A 22,237-nucleotide genomic window follows, 5' to 3' on the forward strand; every position below is an offset into this window, starting at 1 on the left:
CGACCATAACCTTTGCCATTGTGTCATGGTTAAAAGGGGCCTCCTCTTAGTTATTTTAGATGACTAACACTCAAAAGTGCATTTTTTATTTATCAACTCAATTTAAAATCCCGCAAAAATAGGTAAATTCTGTGACTCTGAGCCGTCATTGCAAGAGAAGATGGAGGCATGTCAGAGACTAAATGCCATGGAAATGTCAGAGGAACCATGTCATAAAAAGTTCTAATTGGAAGAAGCAACTTTTTCCAAAGTTGTCCAGCCGGCAAAGCCTGATATGCAAAAATGGACTATAATCGAATCTAATATGGGTTAAGTCAGTTAGTGAATCTGGCTCCGAACATTTCAAGTCCTTTCTTCATTGCACGACTGCTGTAATGTATTCAACTTGCAGACGTTCAATCCATTATCTGCTTATCCATATTAGTGGTACAATTAAAACATTTAATGTCACCTGTAGAAATGACTTGCATTGTACGCACGAAAAAAATTAACTGCCGCTTGACAACAATTTGGACTTATTAGTATACTGCACATGATACAACTTAATTATGTCTGCTATAAATAAAAAAGAGTTTGCAAATACTAGACAAGTAGATAAAAGCAATGCCTCTCTCTCTCGCTCTCGTACTCTCTAAGCATTTCTCCGAGCATTTCCAAGGAAACTAGCTTTTGATAAAGCAAGTACCCTACTACAGTCGCAGCAATGTGTTCTTTTGAAGGTATGATGAATCAAACACACGACAAATTTATTTTCAGAAATGTCCAGGATATTGGTTACATCCAGATTTTATTAGGGGGATGAGAAATGTGTGTTGCTTCACCCTGGATCCACCCTTGCCGTGTAAAAACAACTCGCAAGACAAAAGATGCCAGTGCCCGCCTATGAGAGATAAAAAGATTCAAGACGGAATGCCTCCAAAGGCGCTTGGAGGCATGCAGAACCTTCATCTAATCCCAGCTCCACCGGCTAGAAGCACCAGTCATGATGGCACCAATGTGAAATATCACTTCGTGTTCTGTCTGCATATATTATGTACAGTATAGTAGGAGAACCAAATATATTCAATATCGCCCAAACAAATATGTCTCTCGAATTGTACAATATGCCTAACCCTTAATACAATAAGTGTGTTTTGTTTTTTTTCTGAGATGCTGCGCCATTCACGCAGAGTACGGTTAGAGCTCTCAGCGGCTTGATTCGTTATTATTGGTTCAGTCCTATAATATAATATCTAAAAGGTTGATGCCATTATCGCTATTGTTATTCAATCCTAAACAATCTAGGCATTTCCTATTGTTACCCCTCAAACATGTTCTGTCTGGGGCCTAATACCCATCTTATCGTGGTAGGCCTAATAGCCTAGATCGTGGGAGTCATAGTAATGATCGTTACTAATATGTGCCTTGATAAATTAGCCTACATAGATGTTTTTTTTCAGCCGTATTTTGAATCGGTGCAGAGGCCGCTCTGAATGGCTGTTCAGCCTAAGCAAACCCTTGCAAGAGATGGGAAAACGAAAGTGAGCAAACCAGCAAACGGCTTTGTCAAGAGGGAACACTAAGGGATTGTCTCATTTTCCACTTCATTTCATCTGATCATTCATAATTTTCAAATATTCTTTATTTTGAAGTGGCTATATAACGAACCCTTCTGAGCGAGAGTGGTGTGTGAAATGGAAGGCAAACGCTGCTTTCTTTCCGGTTTGAATACATCCGCAGTCTTAGTTCTTTGACGTTGGTTGGGTTTGTCAGGGCCTTTACATCGAAGCAAAAGGTAGTCGCACCCTCGCACGGTTGGGTGACATCGCTTTAGCCTATGCCTGTCCACGTTAAACATAAACATTAGAAACCGTTGCCAAAGAGTTTTTTTACAGGCGAAGCCTGTCAGTAATGTGACTTTTTATTTTTTCTATCCAGAGCACCACCCTTTTTTGATGCCTGTCACATGTCATTTGAACCCCTGCATCGCTCTGCCCTATTTCCCCCCCACGTCCAGTTCCAGGTCACCGCTCAACAGTCACACCTAATACAGATCTCTTGATAATTGGATGTGTGCGTGTGTCTGTGTGCATACACGTGCCCCTGGAAGAATCATATTAGTGATGATTACAATACAAGGAGCTCTTGGGTAACGGGACCAGGACAGGTTAAAGCTCTGTTCTTTGGTTAAATCTAAAGGGATTAAGTGGTTCAAGGTTGGTTTTTAGGGAAAAGTTTCAAGTGAGATTTAAATTGCAACTTTTATTTTTATAGATTATAAAGTGCACTCTAGCAAAATAAATTGACCATAGCATGGATTAAAAAAAACAGGGAATTCCATCTGCCTAGCAATGTTTAGCTATCTTCTACAAATTGTCAATAAGATTTCCTAAAATGAGATTCACCCTCGCGTTATGAGCCCAAGATGCATTATTCAACGTTCACTTTTTCTTCCTTTGAAACAAATCTGTTCAGTTATTTTGATGGATTAACATAAATGACAACGAAATACAAATTCAAAAAATACGGTAAAAATGGTTTCTGGTTTATTTGTGACAAATTGTGTCACCACTGCAAAACCACTTTAGAAGTAGTACAATTGAGGGATTTACCATTTGACAGACTACCAAATAATAAAATCTCAGGCAGGTAGAGTGAATAAAAGATAAGTGTATATTCGCTGCTGCCCAGGTCTGTTGAGTGCAACAATAGAGATGGTGAAGCCAATCGGAAAGATGGAATAGGTAGAGTGCTTGAGAAAACAAGAGATCGCTGATAATGTGTGAATGTGCACCAGAATGAGACAATGGAAGTCCCTTTGGATGAAATGTCTAAATCTGATTGCACACACACGTACACCTCAAATGCATGAGTGCACACGCTTGCGTGTGCCCGAACACACATAGACACACACACACACGTCACAGAGCATGAACATTGCCCACCTGGTGTAGTTGGTTCCTCACCATCTGCTGCTGTAGAGAAAGACAGAGTAGGAGAATCGGGTGAAGAGAAAGGAGATTCGATTAGTTTCCCCTGTGTGGTAATGCATAACATAAATGTGTAGCATGTGGCAAAGGCCACACATTTCCTCAATGTTTAGAAGCATTGCATTCGTAGAGTAAGATCTGAGGTATCACATATGGACGATAAACAACAGGCAAGAGCATATATGCACAGCACACACACGCACACGCACACACAAAAAAAACTGAAAGATAATCTAACGCACTGTGTCGGGCAACCCCTCCTCCCCAGAGCCACAACCCTGGATGGAGGCCTCTGGCTAAAATGTGTTCATCATTCTGGACCACAGTAGGATTAGCCTGTAAGGCATACATACACGCCTCCCTGACTCGTAATCCCAGGGCTAATACCATAGCCGAGCGGTGGAGCCCAGGTCCGGTCTGTCTACCATCATTACCACAGAGCCTGACCTCCCTGCTGACATGCACCAGTAAAACCACAAATAACACAAAAGGGACAGATCACTGGATAGAAATAAGAGGGAAAACAACAGAACATCCAGAAATATTTTAATTATATAAGGATTGTGTCCAAAGGTTATGAGAGCAAATACCTTGTTCCAAAAAGGCTTTTAAACTTTCCATAATTTTTACTAGATATGCATTTTTTGTATCAACTTTTATTTGTTATATTTATTTAAACTTAACACAAATGTATTATTGCTAAACAGATACATTTATGCCTATCGGCATAAATGGGACCATTATAGATATTGTTGCATGATTAGTCTTCAGATCCTGCTGGGTTAATGACACCGCCTACCAATGACCATGGTTCCCATGGAAATAAGGTATGAATATTATGGGCATTAATTATTCGAAATCACTGCATGCTTATTTAGACTTAGCATATGGGAAGGGGCAACAATAGAGTAAGCAGGAAAGAGAGAACTCATGTCAACAAAAGGCATGTAGGCCTCGATTAAATCCATTATCTATCTATAACTGACTTTTTGCAGCATTTCCAAATAAAGCACCAAAAACTCATATGAACGCATCTTTCAATGCCCAGTCTTTCTGTTGTGTCTGTTTTGTTTCCTTGAGAGTTCACTCTAAAATAATGCTATGTATGCTTCACAGACAGAAGACACACTGCATTCCCTAGATGTGTTAATGTCTGTGTGCTTATTTATGTCTGTGTCAGTGAGCATTTATCACAACCACTAAATGGATATGATCTGAAAACCTTACAACACCCGACATATGGTTCCTACTCCGGAAATATGGTTATGACTCTGCTGAGCTAAAGAAGAAAATAATTAACTTTGACGCTGTGCTGGAGGGATACGGACCACATACACATTTTTGAGATGTTGAAACAACATGGGGTTCTTCAAGTTACCTCACAAGAAGTGAACGAAGTCTTGGTTTGGCTAAACAAGGCCAACATTTTTTTTAAGCAGGGAAATGGACCTAATACTCTGAGATGCAATGTTCTACTCACTCTTTACATGACCCATGAAGAACAAGCTTAAAGAGTTAGATAAATAACATGTGAAGACACAGATAAACATCTAAAGTAGTGCCTACTGTTTTGCAAATGGATGCATTTTTTCTTTTACTCCATTTATAGATTTTGTTGTTCATGAGGCACACAAAATAAAAACGTTGTACTGATCAAAGTTCAGGTCGAGTAGAGTTCTAGTCATTTCTCTAAATCCCAACTTCTAAAGGAGCACTTTTCATTTTTTCCAAAACCCAGGAGAGTTATCACTCAAATGCAGGATATGTTTTTAACATTCCTTAATAGGATGATAGTTCTTCTCAGTCCTCATTATGAATATATGAAGTACATTTCTCAATGGCCTACTACAAAGTTTAACTCTTACCTCCGTAATATTTGTATATTCCTTAGAAGATGTAATCTATGAAATATGTAGGCTTTTAATAGAAAGCCTGGAGTTTGTTAAAAAAATAAACGGTTCTTCAGATACGTTGGTAAAAGATCTCTTTTCAGCAGATCCACGTCCGTCCGGCACGATAAGCCATCATGCCGGGACAAACCGGTTTAATTTGAAGGGCCGGAGGGATGCAATAACATCCATAATCTAAACGGGAACCGAATGGTCTGTCCGGCATATAGGGGCTGATATGACCCCAAGGTGTACAGAATAGAAAACATTCACCGGACATGCATGTTAAACGCATAGTTTCGCTGGCGATGAGACAATAGTCATTTGTCATTTTAGGCACATTTAAATATATTTTAACAGCATCCTACACACATGTAAATTCTACCATATTACACAAGGGGTTGGACACCAAAAAAAAATACAATTTCACATTCAAGTCAGCAAGATATATAGATACCAACCATGACCTTAAAGCATTACAGGAGGCCTTGGCTATTCTGGTAACTGCCTTTTAGTCCTAAGAAAGCCATCCATTGATTGACAATCATCTAGTAAGTGAAAGATATAAATATCCTAGTGCTACAATTTAGTTCAACAATAGAAAGTGGAGTACGGAAACGGGGCTTGGGGTAGGGCTCGCAGGTGTTTGCGGGGGCCGGAACTCATTTTCCTGGTAAAGACCTCCGTGGCAGGCTGCCAGGAGAGGATGAGCGCCCAGGGGGAAAGCTGGAGCTACCAGCTGCGGTTGGGGCTTGTTGGTTGGCGCCGGAGATAACTATGCAACATTGCCGGGACACCAGGGACCACATCCTTGGACAGGCAGAATGAGGGGGCAGCGGTGCCTATCGCAGAAGGAAAGGGGGCCGGAGGGTGTGTTTAAAAATGAGTCAAGCGTCAATGTGCCTCAACCTCCCTGGGGAAACCCTATAGATGCAGGAGTAACTGTGATGAAAAGGTCCAGCCTGTAAAACCAGCTCTTTAACCTCTCAGGGGTGTATGGAACCAAACGGCCACTGTTAACCCAACCTATACGTGTTTAATGAAACCCTAACCCAACTTAATCGCCGTGAACTTTATGTGGGTGTGACAAAGTGTCATTGGGTGACATCTTGCAATACAAATAAGGCACACTATTAAACATAAAAAGTGAGTGATACGTATTTAAACATTGAATCATAAACCAACTCGTGACACTTTTCCTTCACTGTACTACGTGTATGTGTGGGTGGTTATATGGGTATGTGTGTGTGTTGGTGCATGCAATGCACTCGTGCACTAGCAGCCATGTATTTACAGAATTCAGGTGAGATTAACATAGAACAGGCTCCCCCGTTTTTTTAGAGGGTATGCAGTCTGTGTCTATGATTGTAGCACAATACAGTAATAGCATGACTGAGAATACAGAAACAACCTCATTACGCCAGGTGTAACGCCACACTAAAATCTACCATCTGACATCCAAGCAAGCAAATGCCACAGCTTTGTATTTGTTGAGACTAAACCACCTCGCACATTGTCACTAGCAATGTGTGAGGTTAGGGAGGAGGATGTGTGTTTTCATTGCAATGTACATGAGCGTATTTTCCGTCTAATATTCCACCAATTTGCGTTTGACTAATTTTTTATTGCCATTTGAAAGACAAAATCTGTATTTATTTCTTGAATAGTATGAAAATATTGTTATGAGAATATCCAGTATCGTATTGATCGATAGCTGAGAGTAGCAATACAACCCAAGGAGATTGTATTATGCTTTCTGAAATACAACCTTCTGCTTGTTAAATTTTGGATTGACTTTGATTGGGGGCTTTATCAGGCGATGGTGCTATAAATGCCAGACGGTGACATTTGGCCAATTGGATTCATCAAAACTTTGTTGAATTATAATGCATTCTGTGACAAACGTATTATCTATGTATTGGAAAAAAAAAAGCTTTTTGGGGTGGGTAATCATTCACACCTAGCAACTGACGAGTCTCCACAAACATTTGACAGATTATCACCACATGAATGGCATTTATCATTAAGAATGTGGATACTAAATATAATGACTTGTTTGTGCTCATTAGAGTAAACAATAACATTTTCATAGGAAACTTCATTGAAGTCGCACATTGTGCCGGCTTTGGGGAAGTTAATAGTAAGTTAGAAAAGTTAGTTTAAAAATGTCAAATTGAAAGTATTTCCACACTGCATCACAGATGGCATTGTGTCAATCAGTATCCCAAACATTTGTATCATATGCATTTTTTCCATTGTTTAATAGATAAGAAACATTATACTTTATATTTATATGACTGATTCCCATGATTCCATGATTCCAGTGACTATATCCCAAGAAAAGTATAAAGTTGGTGTCCTTTTGTTTTATTACCGCAAGACCCATGGCATCACCAGTAAGTAAGAAGCAATCTCAGTAATGGATTTCGGCTATCCATTTAGCACTAGTACAGTAACAGTGGACGGTCACCAGCAATGCACCTCCAGTCTCAGGACTTGACATGACCTAAATTATAAAACTATACATGATATGCCTCAACATATCAGACTATTTACTCAATTTGGATTCATGCCACTTATACCTGCTTGTAAGTGACATAAGATCAATGCAAATCTGTCTTTTGAATAATTGATCTTTTGATTTGTTTTTTCCAAATAAATATTCACAAATACGGGAACTATGGTGTAAACATGCCAACACAGAGGACTAGAGACCAGAGAAATAATCTGTTGTCATATTATGACTCCAAGCGTATGCTAGAGTTTCACTGGAAACATCAACCATCCATATATTTGTTCTGCAACAGTCCTGATTAGCATTAATACATTCAGCGTTGTGTGGGTGGTTGGTGTGAAATGACTCACACATTAGCAAAAGCCTTGGACTTCTTAGAATATGAAACATAATTGTGATAATGAGGATACTGTTAATCTGATATTTAGATAGCAAATACTGTATACTGACATTGTAATCATAATAATGAAAATGCTAATAAAACAATAGTTGTTTAGCTGTTCAGTCTGAAAAGAATGCAAGCACCACAAATACAACCCTGAATAAATCACATTATACATTTAAATGTATCAAGGTAATCCATCAAATATATTTTTAAGGAGCTAAAAATATATTTAATGGATCACATATTTAATGGATTTGGTGTTTTTCCTCAGCGAGCAGTTCAGTTCAGGTATTTTTTTTGTGCATGTGTACATAATACAGATAACTAATATAAAGAGCATTTGATGGCACAAGTGAAAAATCTCAAAACTCAACAGTTGGGGTTTATATAAGAATATATATAAGAACCTGAAAACCGACCACCTCACCAACTGTTGTACATGCTAATACCATACTGTCAAGCAAGGACAGTACACATATGCCAAGCGCAGAGCAGCAAAGAGATTATTTGTTTTTAAAAGTCTGTGTATTTCATTGAAAGGGACTGGTTTACTTTCCCAAGATCGTATTGATGACAGTCGTTTCTAAACATCCACAGCTGTGTACACCACAACCTCATTGACCTCATAGCTTTAGAATTGCATTCCACTTTGCTGTTCGCTGGTTCTGTCTGAGGTTATATGGTCATAACCAAGCCTGAATCTGGGAAGACTTCCAATGGTATGTAGATGTAGAAAATATTCATATATACTTTTCATCAACCTAGCCCCCAGTTACCTCTGCGACCTCCTCCAAGAATACACTCCCTCCCGCTCCCTCCGCTCAACCTCTGCTGGACTACTATGTATCCCCACATCACGACTCACTTCAATGGGTGCCCGGTCATTCAGCTGTTCAGCACCCAGGCTCTGGAACTCCCTCCCCCCACACATAAAACAGTCAGACACCATTACAACCTTCAAGTCACAACTCAAAACTCACCTGTTCAAACTCGCACACAACGTCTAACTGATCACTGTTTTGATTGTTTTTTTGTTTTGTTTTGTCTTGTTTTTGTTTTATTTATTTCTTATTGCTTATGTTTATTTATTTATTTATTTATTTATTTATTTATTTATTTATTTATTTTTTCCACAATGTCTTTTTTTTTAAATATGTATGATGACTATATGCTCTGTAAGGTGACCTTGGGTGTTTTGAAAGGCGCCTCTAAATTAAATGTATTATTATTATTATTAACATACATACTGACCAAATGGGACATTACACATCATTGTAAAACATGCCTTTCTGGCAAATTGCTTTCTGCAGATTGCCATTACTAAAAAGAGAGAACTTATCTTATTGATCAAGCTTTGATTGTCAATAAAGCTAAAAATATTGTATATCACTGCTCTCCAGATTTGTAAGAACTTTGAATACTGGAGCACTAGGACAGCCAAGCGCCTTAGTGCCCCAACACATGTGCATCCACATTGACCTGTTCATATAATTTAGAGCCAAGTCCTTCAGCAAGCAATGGTCGGGCTATGAACATTCTGTGCAACGCTGTCAAGTAATAATCCACCATGGAGAGTCCTGTGGTAGGAGAAGGCAATTTTGGATGTGAGAAATCCCAATGTATTTCCTTGTGTCCTTCTATTGCTAAAATTGTGTTTCTTCCTCAATCACACAATGTCAAAGGATAAAAGAAAAGGCCATGAAAGTGTCCCATATATTTTTTCTTTTCAATAAAGAATTTAGAGGCCAGTTGTTCAATTCCCAACCGGGAAGATAAACCCTTGAATCAGTATTTCAAATGGTTTTGTGTAGAAATGTGTGTGCGGGGGGGGGGGGGGGGGGGGGGTTGTTGTGTTTGTGGGAAGGGGGTTGTTTGTGTGGAGGGGGCGGGGGCACAGCCACCCCTCCAAATTGGTTGTAATAGCTTGAGGGAATGAGCTCGCTCTGGCCTTAGGGATGAAGCGGCGAGAAGAGAGAGACGATGTTTAGAGAATACAGTGAATGTAAACATCACAGTGAAAAAAAGAAAAACAAAGAAGGCTGTAGCAAGCCAAAACATACAGGGTCGGTTCTATGAGATACAAGCCTCAAAAAGCAATGCTCAAGAGAGCCGTGAGACTTAACACGGAAAAGTTGTGGGGTTTAAGTAAGGTAAAAATGAATATAAATCTCATGCTTGAACATGAACTTTAAACCATTTAGCCATTTAGTAAACTGTGTTTTGTTAATGAATCTCTTTACTTCAAGAAACACCCTCGGTACGATGTTGATTACAAACATCGCACTCGCCTAATTGCCAAGGTCAAAAAGAATCGTACATAACAAGGAAAACAAATTCATTGTCGATCATAACCAATAACTTCATAAAAATCATAAAAAACTTTATTGTCACCTCTAGTGAGACACAAAGCTACCACAACCATGCATCATTGAATAAAGTCTGTGCAACCGTGACTGCAAAACTACTGCAGTGTTTTCCACTGAAGCGAGGCTTGGCATGGAGCCAAACACATAATCACAGCTATGTGGTTAGGCTTTGGTCACCGCAAGCTAGCCCGGTGGCTTCTCTCATCCTCATTCGCACTCCAGAAAACCTTCATACCTAAATCTAACTTTAATGTTCCTACTGTCCAATAATTGATTTTGGCTTTGGTGTCATCCCCATCTACCATTCCTCTAGATCTAGAAGGTGTGAAGGGTCCCTAATTTCACAGGCCATAAATACAACATGCTGTGTGTACCAAAAATAACTACATTTGTGAGAATTTCCGTCTAACCACGTCTAAGTTTTCCCCGATGCAATCGGTCTATTGGGAGTCAAATAGCAGTTTGTGGTATTTGAATAAGAAACGGCAGTCAGTGGAATAAAGAATTCCATTAGAGACAATATTCTGAGATGGCTAGACTTTGAGAGTAGGAATTCAAACATGGAAACAATTGCAGCGTGGATGAGTAAAAAAAAAAGTTAGTAAAGAATTCCTACTCCTGTTAGGCCTGATGCCTTCCTCTTGTTACGAAGAGGCTGGTACCACATTTGCCCTTATTTTTTATTATTTTGCACTCTGGATGGTCCTCCCTTTAGCAAACTCTTAAGCCCTTTAGAGGTGCTCAACAGGCTTTTGTCTAAGGAAAGGATCGATACTCACTTCAACATGGGCCCTGTGCAGTGATAATGGACTGTGTTCAAGTGCTAGCTTGTGCTGGGTTCACAAAGAACCTCAAAAGAAAGGGGCTAGCTTCTCGTAAGGTGAACAATTATGGATGGGAAACATCAACATTTACAGTTTATTGTTGTTCTTTTTTATATTACTATTGTTTCCAACAATGTGTCACAATGTGACTGCGTCAAAATAGTGTACAAAACCAATTGTAGCCTACAGACTCCCTTCAAAACTCCATGGCAACCAGTATCAGGGAAGCTCATGTAAAGAAAGGCATGATGATGCTTTGAATCCTACAGAAAATAACAGAAGTCCCTAATCATTAAAATAAATCACAATAAATAATAAATCACAGTCACATGTTTAACTATGCAATTTTACTTTCGATCTTTACATGCTCGCTTTATCTCTGATGCAATCCTTTCCTGCTCCCTGTGTATACTCCTCCTCCCCACCCTTCTGTATTTCTCCATCTCGTCTATTTATCTGCCCCACAAACCCTACTGTGGTCTCTCTGCATGCTCATTACGGGTGGCCTAGTTTGCTCAGGAGAGCCTTGGTAGCCTCATTACAAACATACACGCCGCCCATTTTTCTGTACCTCTTTCCATGACTAAATATCTCCCCTACATGTATTCTCGTCTCCCCAATGCACAAAGCGGGAAGACTCTTCAAACACAAATCATCACCCCTGTTGGATTCTTTCTCAGTGAGTTTGATGAAGAAGGTGTGGATGCTGGGAAGTGTAACTGCAGATTCACACCTGGGACAAGACTTAAGTGCTAATAAACCATGTTTCCCCAGAATATCTTTCTTCCAATATTAGATGTCACGTAATGATACATGTATTTTACCCAAGATTTGATAATTACAGCAAGCTTACACAACTTTTTTCTCTGATCCTACTGCTATAAATATAAATAGTGTGGATAAAACTTATTCAGAAGTAGATCCAGTACAAGGCAGCAGCAGGGAGAAATTGTTTGAAGGACAAGCACCCCAAGCCCAGATTTCGTGTTTATGCACAAACGGTCAGTGAGACACATTGGTTATGAGAAAGCTGTTATATTCATATCACAGGTGCACAGCAAGCTCATATTTGTTCATTCCCAGGATCACATTGTGTTCTTTGATATTCTTGTCTTCAACATAGGGTTCCTGCTCTCAATCAATCACTCAGCGAATATACCCCTCGTTGGAATTCTACCCATGCAGTCGGAGGGCAGACAGGCTGACATGATTAATAAAGGGGAACTGTTAGTATATTGGCAAATGAGGTTTAGATGCACAGCCACACTCTGCAAAAACAACTTGGGGAAAAGCTGCCCGGAATCTGCCTGGACTTTTTCGGCTGACATTTTTGGGTTATCTCTCAAAGCTTCAAGCAGGGATGAATTCACACATGCGCAGGTTTACACACGGGTACACACACATTTACACATTCACACATGGCTGACAGCTCCTTATGCATATCAAAAGGGAAGTTATCTGGGCAGTGAAATGCTCCATCCCCTTTGGAGCAGATCACAGGAGGACGATGACGTGCAATACCCGGCTAAAAACATTACTTTGTTGTTTTTTCTTGAAGGGGCAGTGAACACAAAACCGCTTCAACCTAAGTTGGCTTCTTTTCGTGATGTCGTAGTGCCTTTTCCCAAGGCACGAACAAGGGAATAAATGTCATGAAGGTGGATCAATGTGTCGAGCTCCATCTGGGCAGTGGTTGATGTTGATTGCCACGTCTGAGAGAAGGTTAGCTTCTCTGACACTTGTAGTATCATAGTGTGGAGCTACGTCTTAGAAGGGGTTGATGTTATTGTCCACATACAAGGGAGGGTTTAAGGAACAATACACGCTAAATCCCTTTGATACTGTTTTTAAACATCTAACATCAATTTACTATACTTTCCAGGGTTTATTTTTTCATTATGTGATCTATAGTTCTTTATCTTTCTACTATTTACTTCCGTGTGCTAAATACAATCTTCATTTTCCAGGTTTCCAGCCTAGCAAAAATGTGTGTCCTCTTACTAAATTACTGATGTATCGCCATAGGAACTTTGCAAAAATGTAATATGTAGTGATTCTGAGACAGAATCCCTGAGTTGTTTTTCTACTGGGAAACTAATATCTGATTCCAATGGTTGGTTGCTACAGCCATTTGAAGACGTATTCTCCTGTTCAACCCAGCAGAAAGCAATGTCACCGTGTAACGTTTACAAAAATGTTCGGGTTAGGTGGGCATTTTTTTTCCTAATTCAAATCCAACAGAACACTAAAGCACCAATGAGACAAACATCAATATTCGTTATAAATATATCATATTATCTATTAATTTACTTTGAACCCTGCAAATTATGCAGTCTGCAATATTTCTGAAGAACTACAACCAGCGTTCGCCCTTTTCATACGGCTTGTATGAGGTAAGATCTTAAGCTACCTGCACCCATTTGATCCCAAAAAAGAAGAATGGGCTTAATGCAAATCTGATGGTTTTCCTGCTGACCATGGAGAGATTTTATCAGAATGAAGTAAAGCTCATAGCCTTAACCCCCTAAAGCCTACTTTGTCTAACACATGCGGATAGAATCCAGTATATTCTGCTGCAAAGGCTTCAGCAGGACCGACATATCCATTCAGACGCAAGTACGCTATATAAGGCATTTTCTAAACATAAACGGTCCGTTAATCAGGGAACTTGACCATTGAGGCTTGAATAAAATCTCAAAGGCACTTGGAAAAGTATTCTTTGTAATTCAGGAGATACAAACATAACAACTGGAGGAAGACATTGCCAGGTGCCGGCAAATGACAATGTTTATTTAACATGGGGGAAAATATTCCTCCATGTGAATGCTGTTCCAGTGAACCAAACGATTCATTGCCACCAGACCAGCCAGACCCACATCTGCTTCACATGATAGAACCACTGAGACAATTGAATCATGAAGCAAGAATTGCTTGTGTAACATTACCAAAAAATTATCTCATCTCTGTAAACAACCTTTCAGCGCATGGCCAACACCCCTGAATCCGGGAACTGCAGGTCCAGAGGAGGGGTAATCATGGTGATTTGGTGGGATTAATGCCACTATGAGGTCTAACCGACTAGCCTAGGCTTGAAAGGAAAGGCCGCAGCCCGCTCTCAGCCTGGGACATTAAGCACACTTAAAACTCAGCTGACACGACAGATGAAACGTCCTAATGACCACTTTCATGTTTGAGCGTGATCCCTTCCATGCTTGTTACTGCCACCACATGCTGTCATTTGCATTAAGTCCTCCATTCTTTTTTTCTTATTTTGCAAAGTCCTTGTCAACATTTTGTCATTGCCTTAATTAAGCACTTAAAGGATCAGTGTTTGAGTCTGACTTCACCCGCCCATAATTGTCAGAGCTTTAAAACTATCATGATCCATGTGTCTATGGATACTGTGTGTACTATCAGTTGTTCCTAATTTAAGACAGACAGGACAGTAAGCGTGCATGATAGTAAAGCACTTTTTGACAATAGAATAAAGCTGAGTTCAAAGTTCATTCTTGTTTTTATGTAATAAATGTCTACTTTGTTGTTGTATTGTCAAAAAACATCAATCAATCCAAATTAGGTTAATTATCAGGGAGCAGGACAATACATCTATTACCATCCAATACGCTTGGCATTTGAGCTCAGCATAGTTGATGTGCATAGCGTTGGATGACCCACCTCCTATGATTTAAGATTATATCATTCACAACATTGGAAAGGTCATCAGTAGATTGTATGTATCTATTATTAAAAAGATACCCTTGCAATGTCCATAACCTTCAGAGCATGACGAATGTAATAGCGTAGCGTTTTAAATAGATTGCCACACTCTGCCTGCATTTAAGCAGACCAGTTTATCATCACAGGTACTCTCTTTATATTCTTGGTCCTATTTATTACTGAAGTGGTGCAATTATTTGTTTGATATCCAGCTGAAATGATTTCAATAAAGAATGAAACAGACCATCTAAGTATATTTTTGCCATAAATGTAGGCTTACCATCTGACTTGTAAAAGTATGGAACAGACCATGGAGATAACCTTCATTGTATGCAGCAAGGCTTCACACTTCTCACAAAGCATTGCTGTGCTTGAAGCTTATGTTTTGTACTACATACTGTAAGATTCAGTTTTTGCCATGGTAAATATTCCTCTAAAAATTTCATGCCGACTGGATGAAGATTACCCTTCTCAGTGTCATTATGTTAATGTTGTGGGTGTCAATCATCACAGTAAGAGCTGAAACATTCATCCGGCAATCACTTCAATCCATACACACACTCAGGAATCAAAGCAAACAATGCAATTCAACAGTGGATGAGACTTAAATGCATTAATTTAGTAACAATGAATTAGTTAATTTGCTTACAATAAGCTCTCCAATTGGTTCGCAGATGGCAGACCATTTACTTTAAAGTCTACAATGAACAATTATTGCAATAATAGCAAAAACAAAACAACATAACACTGGAGTTCACACTATTGAACACACAGACACACACAGACACACACAGAGACGCACGCACATGCACATGAGTACATGTTCAGATAAAGGATGCATTCAGGTTCCGTGTGTGCAGCTCTCTCTCATGAAATGCCCAATGGGGCAGACTGGATCCAAGACAATGGGACAGCAGGAACAGAGGTACAGGAGCCAGAAGAAGAAGGAAGGCATTGTCTGAACCATAAAACAATGGAGCCTCTTGTACACAAGGCCAGATAGCTGCTAACAACGTGTCTACCTTTAGTCAGAATTTCAGAAAGAGAAAGAAATAGGATAGACTAGTTAAAACATTGAAGTGCAAACAACAACTCCAAGGCATTCGATAACAGTAGTGTTTCTGTAGTCATAAGATTCTTCTTATTTTTAGTACCATAAGAATGATTGCTTTGTAGCCATGGCAAAATGCTAATTATGACAGGAATCTGGCCTCAGGGTTCCGTAAGGCGATGGCCATTCAACAGAGGTGTCGGTCCATCCTTCCTAGCTTAAATGTGATACTAACTGATCATCTTGTCATTGTGGACTACCAAGCCGCAAATGCCTCAACACAGTTACATATTTACTGGACAAGAAGACAGCAATGCATAGATGAAAGGAGCCAGACTTTGTTGCCATAAATAGTGCTTATCAAAAGGAAATCTCATCATAACAGTCCTGTCCAAATGTCTGTTTGCTGTTTATTTGATAGTCCTTTATTCTGCTCTAGAGGCCTGAGATGATGAGGCAGAAGTTGACTGCTTTATCATCAGAGAGAATGTGAGCCAGGCTTCAAGAGGACAGCCTGGAAGCCGTGGTGCTTGTGTGTGTGTGTGGCCCGTTAAGAGAAAGCCTAGCGCTCTTCCAGCCCTCTGCTCTTGAACCACACTTGTTGTAGAAGAGACTGAGGTTTGTCTGACTCCGGAGGCAAGTATGTTTCCGAATGGAGGAAGACAGTAGGGGAAGCCTTGACCCACTTACACGCCTGCTTTCTTCTACATGTTGACCGCACACTTTGGAAAGAAATTGTCAGTGGACAACTTATTTTGCATTTTTCTGGCCCGCTTCAAAGAGAACTGACAAGGCAGAGAGGGGTAAACGCGAGCAACGTGTGGCTGCTGACCCATGGATCAGACCGAGTGTCTCCAAGTCATTAACCTGCCCTGCCCACAGCCTGGCAATGCAACTTGATAATAACATGCCGTTGACCTGCTAATGATACCCTTCTAGTTTTTACCAATAACTAACAAATAGTCTCCAACACACATCTGCTTCGTAAAACACATACGTCCTGCCAAGAGAAAGCAATTCTCCATTTTCCTTAATGTAACCATTAAACTGTAAAGGGGTATTATAGATATTCGTCGACTAGCCTATTAAAGTCACAATAGCCTTGCCATTAGGCTAACGTAGTAAAAGTATTATTCCTTGGTCTTGGTTTGTGGTCAACTATCGTCCGAGGGAACAGTAAAACGGACACAAGATAGAAAGTATATTTACGAGTTAACGGTTGTTAAATGAAGTTACTCGTTACTGTTCAGTCACCATGTAGCCCTCAGTTCTCTATCTCTGTAACCCAGAGCTGTGTAAAATAATACCAGAGGTTCAGAGATTTCGACTTTAAACCCAAGCTGCACCAGTTAACCTTTTACTGGTAATTGGATGGCATAGAGGTAGCTTTAATGCAGCATTAGTTCAATACCAGGTTGGGCACTTGCCTACTCACATTGTCTTTCAGCATCAGTATTTCAGTATCTAGCCTATTTACCTGCATCAAAGTTAACTTCTCTGCTTTCTGATCTCCTCAGACCAATGAAGCTGGATTTTCGGATAAGGGTCTATTGCAGGCCTTTTCAATTGGGCCTGTGGATCTTTTCTATCCCGCACACTTAAGTTGTGTATTAGAATATAATCATTTGTAATACATTTTCCCAGAAAATCAAATTCTGAGGAAGAATCATAGCCTGTTCAATGTCCTCCGATATGGAACCATTTTATCAGCCCCTAACCCGCACGTGACCCATACGAGCAACATCTGTCTGCGCTGGCAAAAAGTTTCCCAAATGTTTACAAAGAATGCAATCGGATAAGGCACTGCATCACAAATCACTCTAAATTCAATGGAATATACTGTCAATCCGATGGGTTCAAAGTTGAGTCTCTCGGACCATTATCAACAGAGAGCAGCTATAGGGCTGGGCAGTACACGCGTCATCACCCGTCTTCATCGGGATAAATCAGTAGGCCTAATGGCCGAATTCTAGAAAATTCCAAAGTTAAGTTGTTGTATGGATATTGCGTCTGTAAACAGCAGTGGTCACCAACCCATCATTCACAGTGACCTGGTCGATCTTGCTGTTATTTTAAGGATGCAGGCGGATCACAAGCATGAGGAATAATCACTTTGTGTCCCAGTTTTCACGACATTTCCTTGTGCCACTTCAAATTAATGCTACCTTGTGGTCAGTTCACAAGTTATAACTCCTCACACAAAGAATCAAGTTACGTCAATACATTTTAGATTTGTTGTATACTGTTCCAGTGACAGTTATTTTGTCAAATAAATGCTTGAAAAATGTGAATTGCCTGCATTTATATAGTGTTTTTTAGACCAGTGGCCCTTCAAAATGCTTAACAATTATTGCCTCACATTCACACACACATTCATATACCAACAGCATTGTCACCAGTGCAAGGCGGCAGCCAGGGTTAAGTGTCTTGCTCAAGGACACCTCGACACTCAAACCGGCAACCTTCCAGTTGCCAGACAACCCACCCTACCTCCTGAGCCACTGCCAGCAGTAATAATATTCTCCTAGGTCTATGTTTCATAAGGATACTTATTTTATATCAAAATGTTAACTACATTTACATAGTAGCTATAATGGCCCTGTACTGTTCGGAACGAGAGAGTAGAGCCTCCCTCCTTGTTGCATAAATTATTATATTATAACCCTTCAAAGATTATGAATCAGTAATAATATAATAATAATAATAATAATAATAATAATAATAATAATAATAATAATAATAATAATAATAATAATAATATTAATAACACAACAACGATCAGACGAGACGAAGCTCTTCAGAATCTTAATCATGGTGGGTAAGTTAAAACAAGCTTAGGGGAGGTCGCTGGCTGTCGATGAGACAACAGACCCAAGCGATGGAGCATAGTTGTGCATGCATGAACGATCCTTTGATGTTTGAGTGTTTTCTCGAGAGCATATGCTTGGACTTCTGTTGAATGTGAATAACCCGATCACTTGTTGCCTGCTGCATTTACATTTCTGGCAATGCCTGTTTAATGTTAATAATCTGATCAGCTGTTGCTATCGATTTTTCTGGCCATTTATTTTTTGAAGAAAAAAAACAAAGGTAGCCTATGCGTCGAAAGGGACTGCCCTGTTTTGTATGTTAAATCTAACGTGTCCGATTGTGTGTGTGGGTGGAGAGCCACTGTCCCCGTGGCGGGAATCTTCCCGCTCTGGGGACACACCGTCGGAGGGGAAGCCACAGAATGAACACCTTACACACACACACACACACACCCCTCCTCCAGTGCGCCTTGACGCAATCACCGCTGATTCGCCCATCGAATTAATGTGTAGAAATCGAAAATGTTTCCTAGATCTTTTGGCAAATAGTGAAATAGGCTGAGCTATCATCCATCTGCTATTGTTAAAAAAAAGAAAAAAAAAGAACATGCAATGGGTGACAAACTTATCTATCATAAGTATGCTACTAATGCTCCACATACCAGCAGCCAGTAAATTATGAACCATTTCAAACACACGCACATTCTCACGATTAATAATTCCCACAGTCGCCCTCCGAATCAGTCATTTTCTGCACGCCAGATGGAAAAACACATTCTTGAATGGTATCGATCAAACACAATTAAGCCGACGGTGTAATCCCATAATAGAAACCACGGGCGCCACTGACATTGTCCACGGCTACAACATGCAAAGCAAATCACTTTTCCGCTCACCTTTCACCAAGTGCGGGACAGCGGCGCTCACACAGAGGACGATGGAAAGGAGAAGCGGTCCCATCCTCGCTCAAAAGAAGGGCTCTCTTCAAACCCCACCGATGTATCACGGAGCAATCTACTTAAGTTACGATTGTTCCCTTTTGGATGTGGGACCCGTCCAGATTCTCCGTAGATCCCCCAGTGGGGCGCGTTAAGTCCCTTTTTTTTATGGTCTCCGTCTGAGAGAAAGTCGGTCCGGTTGACCAGCCCCTGGATGTTTCACCCAGAGAGGAGAAACAAGTGACACTGACAGCGAAGTGCCCTCCTGCTGTGTCCCCCCTCTCGCTTACCGCAGCGGTGCGATGGAGAACGGGAGCGATCGCTGCTGCTGCTGCTGCTGCTGCTGCTTCCTCGGCCGCACGGAAGGACTCATCCAGTGTTGGTGAGGGTATCAGACTCAAGGAAGAAGGAGAAAAGTGCGATTCACTGTGGGTCCTATTAAACCGACTGGGGCGCTGTCTCACTGATAAATACAACGCCTTGCTCCTCCCCGCACGTTCACTGCTGCCGGATGAAAATAATCGCTCAATGTTGGATTTGGGTTTAAAGCGTCAAATAGGCCACTTGGAGCCCTGGCCTCGGCTGGACCCTAGTGTGAAACCCCCAAATGTTTATTTCTCACATTCTCACAGTTGATTAGGACTTGTGAATGAGCGACAACTGGGGGAAAAACCCCAAAAAAACATAAATGTTTATTGCATATGATACTACCATCCACTGATAGGAATAGCTTTTTTTGTAAAGTGTCTTCTAATCGAGATCACACCTCTTTAAGAAGCTTTTCTTTTGGATGTAGGCTTTCATTGCAATCTTATTGGATATGTAGTAGGGCTCAGAAATGTAAGATAAACTAACAAGCTTGATAATAGTCAAGCGCAGCATTTACAATGTTTTATTTTCCATTAATGGTACCCAAAATATGTCTACTGTAATTATCCAATTCACATTTTTTGCAATTCCGAACCACTTTCGTCGTACATGAGAAAAACGACTATTGCTATAATAGTCCTGTCTGCTAAACCCTTCATGAATTAATGACATTCCTGTGACTAGCTTCAGGTATTCTCTCTCTCTCTCCTCTCTCTCTCCTCTCTCTCTCTCTCTTTTTTTTGTCAGATGCTTAAGAATTATTTGAAAGGCTTCTGTGAATGTCGCTGCCATGCTTGTTGTATCTACAAACATGCAACCAAACTTCAGAACCTTCTCAAGCTAATGCTCCACTTCGTCCTGCAGTTCACTGCTACTCTCATTAGCATAGTTTCAAAACCAACTGGAGCACTGCAGAGATTTTCCTCAAGCGCCGGCTCCCAGATTTGCTTCACAAGATTAGTCTTTTATTTGATGGTGGTACAACTAGTGTGCCAATGGGACCCACATGACTGCCGGACACAGTAGCTTACATGCGTAGCTCTTGGTGAGGGAATTCTACCGGTATTCAAACCTGAGAGTACTAGTTCCATTCGCTGCAATGTGTGCTTAGCTCCACGGTTACCATGAGCTGCCATCTCACATGAAACGCAGATGGCAGTGGTCCATTGTCGTTCTTCCCTCTATGTAAACCTGATATAAACCACCTAAAATAACTCCATTCATGAAAGTGTTTCTGTGTAATAAGTTATGGTCTGATGTTGTCGACTCCAAAGGGAAGAGAGCCGAAGAGAGTCAACGGACAGAGACGGAAACGACCGGTTTTGTCTGGGACACCTGCATGGCCAGGTTCCTCCACCTCCGCTGCACTGTAGAAACTCCAATTTGTCCAACAAATCCTACAACGTCACCGCACTAAACCTACTCACAACGGGTCTTTCTTTGAACACGAGTGCATCGGCGCGCCTTTGACCTTGCCTCCACTTGGTTCGTTGGGAGGCTCAGACCGGTGAATCCTCCAGTCTACAGCACACCATCCATCCTAATTTAGACCGCAGGGACCCATTTAGGATGAGCAACGGCCCGGAAAACACGGTGACCTTCTCATATTTGACTCTTAAACTGTTGTGGGTTTTTATTTTTTCATACTTGCCAGTGTGGACACCGTATTTTCCAGTTTGTGTCGCTCGGAAGGGCTGCGTGTGCCACTTTTCTAGGTTTGTTGACAAATTAAGGCCATTATGGTCTGGATCACCCTGACCCACATGAGCCCGCGAGTGATAAACGTTTTATGATGAGCCGCCTTTAGGACGTGGCGCCTTACCGTGGAAACCCAACAGGACTTTACGCCTCAAAGATCAATACGTTTAGTCAGGATTCCTAATATTGGACGGAGCCAATGAAATCGAATGTGCCTTTAGCGTTCGTTTAGCACTGTCATTATGAGGTTTATTACCGTTAACATCCCTAGTAAAAAAAAAAAGAAAAAAGATAAGGAATGAGAGTGGATAAGGGCACGGCTTCCCTCGTCTGTTTCATTGCCTCTCTCACCGCCTGCATCAGTATTCTCCCGCCTCGCTCTCTGTGTGTCTCTCTCTCTTCTCCTCCTATTGGCTCTTACATGCCGGGATATGGGGGTTGTGTGTGAGCGTGTTCATGAGCGTGTGTGCACGTGCGTTCATGCGGGATCCTTTTCTCTCTCCCTTCTCTCATCCCCCATGTCTTGCCGTCATTGTGCTCTCCCTACCAATCTCAATCCGTGCATCAACTTCCTGGATTGCCTCAGCATTTTCTTCCAAAGAAAACCTAACAAAAGCCTTGGGCAAAGTATGGGCAGGAGAAGAAGACACCGCGAAGGGAACGGGAAAGAGAAGGTTGCAGTGTTGTGGTTAAGAAGAAGAGTATG

The 22,237-nt window shown here is 40.8% G+C and overlaps 1 protein-coding gene and 1 long non-coding RNA gene across 3 annotated transcripts in view; one reads left to right on the plus strand and one right to left on the minus strand.

Moving 5' to 3' along the window:
* The window catches only part of edil3a (EGF-like repeats and discoidin I-like domains 3a), a 77,710-nt gene extending 57,770 nt beyond the window's left edge, over window positions 1-19,940 (minus strand). The window contains exons 1-2 of one of the 2 annotated variants that reach the window (XM_056591751.1): window positions 19,423-19,940; window positions 2,925-2,951 (exon numbers count right to left, since the gene is read on the minus strand). In XM_056591751.1, the coding sequence (XP_056447726.1) occupies window positions 2,925-2,951; window positions 19,423-19,486 (91 nt within the window). In that variant the 5' untranslated portion in view covers window positions 19,487-19,940. Of the gene's footprint in view, window positions 1-2,924; window positions 2,955-19,422 lie in introns of both variants that reach the window. The other variant, XM_056591750.1, reaches the window with a different exon arrangement.
* Window positions 1-22,237, plus strand: part of LOC130383874 (uncharacterized) — an 88,499-nt gene that overhangs the window by 11,264 nt on the left and 54,998 nt on the right. The gene's annotated exons all lie outside the window — the stretch shown is intronic.

Source organism: Gadus chalcogrammus, chromosome 6 (genome assembly GCF_026213295.1).
Source record: "Gadus chalcogrammus isolate NIFS_2021 chromosome 6, NIFS_Gcha_1.0, whole genome shotgun sequence".
Lineage (NCBI taxonomy): Eukaryota > Metazoa > Chordata > Actinopteri > Gadiformes > Gadidae > Gadus > Gadus chalcogrammus.